This window comes from Theobroma cacao, chromosome 9 (assembly GCF_000208745.1).
Source record: "Theobroma cacao cultivar B97-61/B2 chromosome 9, Criollo_cocoa_genome_V2, whole genome shotgun sequence".
NCBI classification, from domain to species: domain Eukaryota; kingdom Viridiplantae; phylum Streptophyta; class Magnoliopsida; order Malvales; family Malvaceae; genus Theobroma; species Theobroma cacao.
Genome location: NC_030858.1, coordinates 4,216,993 through 4,227,538, shown reverse-complemented (window position 1 = coordinate 4,227,538; position 10,546 = coordinate 4,216,993). Strand labels below are relative to the sequence as shown.

The 10,546-nt window shown below is 32.2% G+C and overlaps 1 protein-coding gene across 1 annotated transcript; it reads right to left on the bottom strand.

Moving 5' to 3' along the window:
- Positions 3,863-10,337, bottom strand: LOC18588322 (phospholipid:diacylglycerol acyltransferase 1). The gene is made up of 7 exons (XM_018128234.1): positions 9,271-10,337; positions 7,736-7,958; positions 7,269-7,552; positions 6,255-6,579; positions 5,638-5,900; positions 4,729-5,228; positions 3,863-4,189 (listed from the first exon to the last, which is right to left on the bottom strand). The coding sequence occupies exons 1-6, from the start codon at positions 9,705-9,707 to the stop codon at positions 4,745-4,747; spliced, it is 2,016 nt and encodes a 671-aa protein (XP_017983723.1). The 5' UTR covers positions 9,708-10,337; the 3' UTR covers positions 3,863-4,189; positions 4,729-4,744.

Here is a 10,546-nt window from a genome sequence, read left to right as displayed (position 1 = left end):
TAATAATATTTAAATTAAATAAAATATTAATATTTAAATTATCTATTATTAATATTTTAAATAATTAATTAATTATTAATTTTCAAAAATAAAATAATTGATCATCATAATATTTAAATTAAATAAAATATTAATATTTTAAAATATAAATAAATATTAATATTGAAATTATCAATTATTAATATTTTAAATAAATTATCAATTATTAATATTTTAAAAATAAAATAAAATAAAAATTAATCATAATAATATTTAAATTAAATAAATGTTAATATTTAAATGATTAATTATTAATATTTTAATTAAATTCTAGATTATTAATATTTAAAAAATCTAATAAAAATAAAATATCACATAAATAATAAAGGATGTTTTTGTCTTTTTATTTTCTATTCCTTTCTTATTCCAAAATTATTGTTACCAACCAAACACTACAATAAGTCATAATAATTATTCTTGTCCTATTCTCTTTGTCATACCAAACTAAGTAATAACTATTCTATTCTATTCCCTCCTCATTCTATTCCCACATAATAACTATTCTATTCAATTTCTATCTATTCCGCCAACCAAACGTACCATTAATGCTTATAAGATATATTCATTTAATATTTATTAATTATAATTTAATATTATTTTTTGTCTATATTCTTTTATTCTACATCAACCTGAATCTATGATATATAGACATATCTTTTGTATATAAATATTTAAATTATAATAAACATCTATCCAATTCATTGTACAAAATAAAAGAGTCAAAAAGGCTTATTCATTTCTCAATATACATGGCATACAGTCATCATTGAATAAATAAATCAATTGAATTTGATAACCCTTAGTCATTCATTTTATATATAAAAGACATATAATATTAGAAATTACTAACTATTTTATATTGATAGGATCTTTATATTATACTGTTGCCTTATATTCTATAATTGTTTATTTTAATTTGCTAATAGTATAGATTATATGATTTCTCATTTTTTTAATAGTTTATTATATATTTAATAATATTTGATAGGATTATTGTATTTTTTGGATAAATTCTATTTTAAATAGAATAACTAATTGAGTCAATTGGTTGTCATTTTCTATTGAATTAATTTTTTTTACGTCTTATGTCTAAGTTGCGTTGTTTTTTTACATTTGAAGGGTTTTTTTTTATTTATTTTAGTAAAAAATTACTTGAAAACAATAATTTTTAATTTTTAAAATATATATTCATTTAATATTTATTAATTATAATTTAATATTATTTTATGTTTATATCCTCTTATTTTACATGAACCTGAATCCATAGTATTTAGACATCTCTTTTGTACATAGATGTTTAAATTCTAATAAATATTCATCCAATTTATTGAACAAAATAAAAAAGTTAAGAATATTTATTCATTTCTTAATATACATAGTACATAGTAATCATTAAACAAATAAATCAACTAAATTTGACAACCTTTAACCATTCATTTTACATATAAAAAATATATTATTAAAAATTAGTAACTATTTTATATTGATAGGATCTTTATATTATACGGTTACCTTATATTGTATAATTGTTTATCTTAATCTGTCAATAGTACATATTATATACTCTCTCATTTCTTAATATTTTACTGTTTTATAATCATATATGTAAGTGCAAGTTTCCAGTAATTGAAACTAGAGCAAACAATTATTTTCAATTAATATCAGTTTATTTTTTTCTTTATCAGTAAAAATCAGATATTCATGCAATTGATTAATATAATATTATTTTCTTTACAAACTCTTTTAAAAGTACCAAATTGAAATCCACTTTAACATAATTAATATTTTCTACGATTTTTTTCGTAGCGTAGTTACGGGCACCATCATAGTATATATAAAATAATGAAAAAATTAGTTTAAATTGTTTAAAAAAAAATGGTTGATTACGCAATTTTATGATTTAATTTGTCAAATTTTTATTTCAGGATTCCATTTATCATTTGATTAAATTTTATTGATTTTAAAAAATTAATGATAAATGTTAATATATTATCTTCACGAAATAATAGTTAGTTCTATTAATTTTTGTTATCAAAATTTTAAAAATAAATTAAAATTCAAAAGTTTTTATTTTAATGCGAACAAATGAATAAGTTAAATTTTAAAATTAAAAATTTGACATATATTCGATCCTAAAATGAAGATTAAACCTTATAGATAAAAAAAGCTTTTCTCTTGTAATAATGATGATGATAATAATAATAGAGGCAGGTGAAAGTTATTTAGCATGACGTGTAATGCTTAACTAGCGACGACCAAAACGAGTATCTCGTTTTGTTGTCATCCGCTAGAAGTTTCGTTTGGTCTGTTTGTTTTCATTTCTTAGTACAAGCCTTGATTAGTAATTTAGTGAGCAAGTTGGGTTGGAGATAATGTTTAAGAATTTAATATGAATTTGAATAAGCAGTAAAAAACCACTAGTTTCTTTGAAAACGACTAAAAAGGAAACTGGTTCTAGTTTCAATCAAATTGATCCAAAAAATGATTACTTCCCACCATTTTATTTTATGTTTTTTTATTGTCTCGTGTTCAACGCACCCACCATGCTCCAAAATATCCAAACTTGAGCTTTTACATTTTTTTTTTATTATTAATAATCTTTAATTGGACGAAAATACAAAATACCTATAACCATATAATAAGACTTGGTTATTTGTGTATGAAGGAAATACTAATAAAATATATTAAATCAAAATCAATGTCTTTACTTCACGGGCCCAACCACTAATTTTCTCAAAAGAAAGGGTGGTTTAGTAAAACTGAGATGAAATCAATGGGAAAAAGTTGGACTGTCATTTTCCCTTACGATGTCTAGGGATAATTTAATATATATATATATTTTTTACTTAAAAGATTAGAAAGAAGCAAAGGAGAGGAAGCTGGTTGGAAAAAGATGTGTTGCGTTTTAACTCTCCCATCCCACGCTAAGCTAACGATTCCACAAGTAGACAGCACTAAAGACAAACCAACAAATAAATAAATAAAATATTAAATAAAAACGTTAACATTTTTCATGCTAAATGAAATAATATTTAATGTACTCAGACAAAAAAAAAAAAAAAAAATTTCCATACGTGTGTATAAAGCTTTGTTCCGAGGAAATCATCGGCATTCTTCCCAAGTTGGATTTTCTTATTTATTTATATATGTAATTTCGACTGTACGGAAAATTGTATTCATTAAGATCTTTTTTTTTTTTAAAAAAAAAGGGAATATTGTCATGATGATTGGCATAATAGTAGTATATGATAAGGTATGAACTCCCGTGTTATTATAAGATTGTTCATGTCTTGTAAAGTGGTAAAAGAATGTAAGATGAATTAACATACATATATATATATATATAAATGGTTAAATTATAAACTTATGCTATTCTTTGTGTAGTAAATAACATAAAAGGATTATGTCACTCGGTGCTACGCAATAGTGATGAAATCATGCTAAGCTTGACAAATACTCATAAAAATATTTATATTTTATAGAATCCTATGCCCTTTCTCCTCTGCCCGTTCATTCATTTTCTTGCATGGGGTCAGACCTTCAAAGGCAGCAGCTAATTGGTTAGCTACACCTGTCAATCGCATCGACTGTCCGCTTCTTTCCCCTCTCCAATCACCAGTTGTTCAATATCTTAAACAAACCCCTTCCCAATCTTTCTCAGAGGAGGTTTAATGTTCCCAAGGGAACAGAATTAACAGCTAAAATCCCATTAGTATTAGAGAAAAATTAACTCAAACCTTGGGTACTTTTGCGTGGAAAGCACCTTGCCGGAGGCAGGCAGGCACAAAAAGCATATAGAGAAAGAGATTCATTACACAAGGGAGAAGAGAAACTATAAATTTATGAAACTATAACAAATAAAATTAATAGAATATCTGAAGATTGAGGAAACTATTGACTTCTAAGTGTGCTCCTTGAATTGAAGGAGCCTGGCAAAACGTGGGATGCAAATTGCATACACCTCACTTTGGTGCTTTTGCAAACAAAAAAAAAAAAAATGAAAACTTTTTAAGCACAACAGAAGGGCAATACACATTTGCCAGGAATATAGAATGGCCACCAAGATGACTGCTACCACCAACAATGGATAGATAGTTCATCACGTAAATCTCAAGTTAAAGGGGAAAGTGGAACAAGGTCTCTGTTGTCTCTGAAAGAATGATTGAAATAACAGAAGTTTTAGTAGTAACTATCAAAAAGCTAACAGGACATTCAGACAGATCATAAAATGCAAATAATATCACAAAACAGACAAGCAGCAACCGATGAAATAGCTCAAGATAAGAGATAATATTTCTTCTGGTTAATCAAGTACCATTCCAGATGATTAAGCAGAAGATACATGTTGACAAGAACTGATAAGTCGATGAAGAAAGCTAAAATGTTACATAGAATTCAGCTTTAAATCTCTTAAAAAGGCTTCAAGTTTTTTTTTTTTTATTTCATATATTCAAGTAAGTAACAAAATTCATCTCACGGGCCGTTATGTTTCAATGGGAGTGTATCAAACTTGGCAAGCCCAGCCTTCCTAATTACCAATAAAGTCTTTCAATTTTTTTCATTATTTAATTAAATTCCCCTCCTAATGCTGCTTGATTGTGAAGAAATAGCCTCATAACTCCCCAGTATCAAGTTAGACATGATATTTTAATCTATCTATGCATTCAACTAAGAACTTTGAGTGCTCACCTCTCAAGACCTGGATCTAGAGCTGTAAGTTGATCCTTTCAGACCACTTAAAAATATCAGAATACACACGATCTCCACCCAGATCCTGGCCAGTAGCCCCTGCTGCTACTCGTATAATATCTTCAATTAATGCAAAATTCCCCATTATATCAACATGAGCACCACTTTGGGTGCCTCGACCTTCTAGAAGATTAGATGGGGGGGCATGATTGTACTCCCTTATGTAAGTACGAATTCCTGAAGGATTGAATCTGGTTTTACCCCGCCAACCTTTTGCACACATGAAACCTGCACTTAAAACAGGAACTGTTTCATCTCCATCAGCAGAGAAAACGCCACCTTTTAGACATGAACCTTCACTTCCACCCTCTGCTGAGGTGTCTATCTGAAATGGTATATAGCAATCAGTGGCAGTAGTTAATTTATACACATAAGCTCTTTCAGTGGGGATTCCAACTCCATACATTGAGTAGATTTCCATGTCTGGAGCACTTGGTAACCTGCAAAATAATGTGGCACTTGTCAAGAAAAGATAGATAGATGGGGAGAAGAGGAAGGGGCACATAGCATTAGAAAAGTTCCAACAGCTTTTAACAACAAAACTCAAAAAGGATTACAATTTAAAGCTGCTCTCTGCTCTGAAACAACAAACCAAACAAACAGGTCACAAATCTTAACCACAAATGTTGCAACATAAGAAGCTAATTATGAGATTGGTTAATGATACAAACTCAACTAATTAAAAGCTACTATATCATAGTTAATTACATTAATGAATTCACATCATTCAACTTAAAGCTTCTCTAAAAGAACACTACAGACTTAATCCAGAGTATTACAAAAACCAATAATTGCGCCCAACAAAATCAAAACCAATTAGAATAACTGAGAAAAGTTGAGAAATCTCACTTTGTTTCTAAGGGGTTTGACCAATATTTGTAGTGTTCATACTTTGGGTCATCCAAATTATCAGCTATCCCATATGAAAAATGAGCACCTCCTCTTGCCATCAACTTTGGAGCAACAAAATGAAGCAGATCCAAAATTGATCCAGCTGTGTAAACTTTGTAGTCAGCAACCGCTTTGATAGCACCATTGCCCATTTCATGATACTCTGTCCATATATCACAGTTGCTTGAGTTGGCAAGCTTACCACCCTTCACGACGTCCTGCTGATCAACAATAATCATATAAACTACAAGCGATAGATTACGAAACTGATTATCTCCTAGAATGCAGAATCAAAGAGCACAATGTTTAATAAACATCCTCTAATAATTGCACTTCAATGAATAAAATCTCCCAATTGGGCATGCTTGCATTTGACACACATGTAGAGGAAAGAAATTTCAGCACATTTTTTTCCTTGTGGTTAAAATTCAGCAAATTTTAGTCACATAAGCTTGAAGTCCTGAATTAGTTGCAATGTGAAAATGATGATTGTTAGAGAGAGAGAGAGAGAGAGAGAGAGATCATCCTTAGACTTTCACTAATGTAAAGTAACTTAATCATAACTTGGACATTACCCTGAAATCAACCCTCTCAATCTTGGAGGAATGTGCCTCAGCCACATCTTTCCCAAATGAAATAATTCTCCCATAATTCACACTTTTCATATTACCCAAGTTGCTGTTTGCATTGTGGCCTGTACGAGTGCCATTGTTCTTCAACTTTTTTGCACTACAGTTAAAGCTTCCTCCTTCAGGTGACCAATCAAGCCCACCCCATATAGTGTCCCCACCTTTTGGTATCATCGACATCGTGGAATCCCATGTACGGGTCATTCGCATTAAATGCTGAAAAGTTTGAAGACCAAATACATCTTTGTCCAGAAAACCTGGTGCGAAAGCCCTGTTTAACAATTAGAGTTTCATCAATCTCCCAAAACAACGTAGAAATGCACATGCATCATGTCTGAACTACTTTAGGTTTGCCAAGAGTAAGATCAAACATGTTGATATGGTTTAAGGTGCAAAAGCATGCTTGACAGCGTGACTGCACCATTTTGGAGAGTCACATAATTAAGAAGAAACTAAAACCATATCAACATACAACCAAAAGTGACTATAGTAAAGGCTTGCATGAAATGGTGGTTATCAAGAAAAAGATAAAAGAAGGGCAAAAAGGGTTGAGGAACAGAGATGCAAAATGGATTAAGGGTGCAAATTTTAGCAATTCCTACAGATTGATCTAACATTTTATTTTGTTCACTAACAGATTCATTACCAATTTAAGAATTGAAACAACATTATTTCAGTAAAACTGAAGCCATAAAGCCAAAGCATTAGAAAAGATAGCTCTCTCTATCTCTCTCTCTATCACACACACACACTCAGAGACGTGTGAATGAACATGAGCAATAATGACATCAGAAAGGGAAAATGTTATCAATGCAACAAGAATTCTGGGAAAGCATAGTGTTCATCAATAGCATCAGAAATTTATGTCATTGATTGACATAGATTGCAGTAGGAATATGACAACTCACACCAAGATACGAAACAAGTCATTGTTCACATAAAAATAATTCAAAGAAGTACCTGGCAATGGCTATATCCCTGGCTTCAATAGAAAATAGTCCAGAGACTGATTTTGGGACACCTAAAAAGGGCGCACCAATGTTCATTACTGCCTTTATGTGCTTAGCACACCAATCTGATCCACCTCCACCACCCATTGGCACCGGTGCTTCAACCCATTTCATAAAGTGCAGAAAGTACAGGACGCCCATTGAATGCGGAATGACTACTACCTTTTTCCCACCATTTGTAGCTACCATGAGTTCTATGTTACTTTTTATTCTGCTCAAAGTTTGGTCCCTGACCTGATTTATTCAAATAGACTAGAAGTGATGAGAAAATTTTAGGGAGTTATAAACAGAATGCTATTTCAAATCATAAGCACAGCAGACTTGCTAAAGATAAACATCTAAAGTATATACATTAGCACAAAATTATTTGGCAAATTAACTTTAGGTGGAATGAGAAATTTGAAATCAAGCACATACCTCAGTGTTCTGGAAAGATAACCTCCAATCATAAGCAGCCATATACATTGTTTTTTCCTCATACCCAATCTGAGCCAAATTAGCAATTAAGACAGCCCAAACAAAATAACCTGCTGCAAAATAATCAGCTGCTACAAGTCCAGATACTGGCCTGACCCTTATACCGGGAGGGTCAAGTCCAGTTTCATTATCGAGTGACATGTGCTCAGCCCAGCATAATGGTCTGCATTGAAATTGGGAGAACAGTGAGAGAATAGAAGTTTACTAAACTTCATGGACAACTTCACTTTCACAAATAGAGATAAAAAAAACACATCAAACAAGGGCGAACAGCAATACCCAGTCTAAGTTAAAGCAATTTCTATTCTTCTAAGGACATTTTCACTTTCACTATAACCAAAACTATCTAAAAGTTAACACTCAATATAGCAACCATATGCAACAGATTAAGGAAAAGTTTTCAGAAAATTTCAGGAAGCAAAACCTATAATCTTCTTGAAATGTCTAGAGAAACCCATGTTACTTCCAAGATCAAAGAGCAACAAAGTAGATACATCACTCACTGGAAAGACAGGTTGGTCTTCTTCAAATCTAGAGGCAACCTAATAGTTATAAAGTGTAGTGACATCCTAAAACAAAGAAAAAAACATGAATTGGCAGTACATGTAAGATTCAATAAGGGCCTATGGAGAGTTTAAGTAGTATTTTACTTGGCAAGAGTTGAAGATTCTTCATAGCAACAATCAAATTTTTTGATATTCGTCTTGTTAAGCACTCTAGCAGGAACTCACTAACATCAAATGCAAAAGAACTAATTTTTAAAAGTTTTAACAGCTTTCCACATCAATCCATGTGGCCAACACTGTAACAACTAAGATAGGCAAGGAAAGAAGAGGAACCAAAAGGAAAGGGGGATGAGATAACAATTTTGGCAATTGAGACCAAAATATGTCAGTTTCCACACAGCAACCTAGTCCCTAGCTTTCCAATTCTTAAAAAATAAAAATAAAATAAAACTCTGCACTCTTACAGCAACCTAATGAACAACTTTGTAAGCTTCCTCATCATGTCGTCCCCCTTGCAAAAAGGGTCAATTATTAAAGAACAGAATACACAACACATAATCCAACCAGGTAGCAGATCATAATCTACACTGCCACTCACAAGACAGTGATCAAGTTGCGGTAAGTATAAACAAAGATACCTTTCTAATCTCGAATAAGCAAACATAAAACGAAGGAAGAAACACTTGGAAAAAAAAAAGAAAAAAAGGTTTGAATTTTAGACAAATAGTACAATGAAAAAGAAAAGAAAAGTCAAGCATCAAATTCATGTAAATCCGTAAGCTTTAAGCAAGCTTCCCTAATAACTTCCCATCTAAGCAAACATCACAAAAGAACTTTAACATTCCTAAAAGCTTAAAAAACACTTTCCTCACAAGCCAAAACTCCTAAAAAAGGCAAAATCCAGAACCGAACAAATACATAAAAGCTCAAATTTTCAAAAAAAATAAAGGAAAAAAAAAAGGCTTATACCTTTTATACAATTCTCCAAACGAGCCACCCCAGAGACGTTTCCTAAACAACCCGTCAGCACAGTGGTGCCCTTCCCACAGCTCGAGCCCACCAGTCACAATCCCGGGCACGAACACCACCGGGTGATTCACCGTCAAGCCCTCTTTCCTCAACTTGACCCCGGGCGGGTCCGGCAACGGCCCCGTTATCGCCTCCGTTACGTATTGTGGGATCGAAGCGGGCATTGCGTTGTATAAGAATAACAAGAACCACCACATCGAACATATGAGACCAATGAACCAACAACAGCTGTCCCAACACGACCATTTTTTGGAACTATAACTTTCTCTTTTTGGGCTCTTATATTGCTTTTTCTTGTCATCTTCTTTTCCGGCGTTGGAATCGGAGTTTGGGGATTTTGAGGAATCTGTTACCTTCCTCCGCCGCAGAAACGACATCGTTTAATGTAAAAACGATGGAGATCTATAAATGCTGCGCGGTGGGGCTAATTTGTTCATTAATAGGGACCGACAATTCTGATTCTGAGATTCTTCTCATGGATTGAGAGGGACTTTTTTGTACCTCTTAGCGCCGGTGACAATAAAAGATAATGACAGTCGCCGGCGGAGTAATAGGTGGAAGCACGAGATTGGCTGTTATTTAGCCTCGAACAATTTTCTTTTCCAGATCCCTCTAACGCGGGTCCCACTCCGACGGATTGGTTCTGCGGGAGGGGAAATAAGTCCTTTTTCTCCTTTCCGTTAAGTTTCCTGGGCTGGCCAACGGTGGTCAGCTAATCAGAGGGCGGCTGGTGGAAAATCAGAAATCAAGGAGATAGATTTAACGGGTGATGGACGTTAGTACTCACGGTTTCGGTTTAATACTTTCAGTGGAAGAACCAAAACAAAAGCTGCTACTGGGTTCTAGCTTGGATGTTGGAGCCACAGACAGTCAAAGGGATACGTGTAAATAATATGGACTGGTCTATGATGTGGATGCCAATGTGACCAACGTCTTTCCAGTTCCATTGCCTCATGCTCTTGACTAAGTTTTTCTACTACTTGTTTTTTTTGTTCATAAATAAATAAGTATAAAATTTCTCCAATTTCTCTATTTTGCTTTTATCCTCTCTTTTTTCTTCTTCTTATTCTTTATTCTTCAGTAATTCAAAATTATATATATTTACAATCCATCGTTTTAACTTTTTCATGGGTTTATGGATTATCCCAATTTCTAAAAGAATTTCTACCAAAATTAAAAATATTAGGTCATATTAAGCCAATAATTAATACAAATA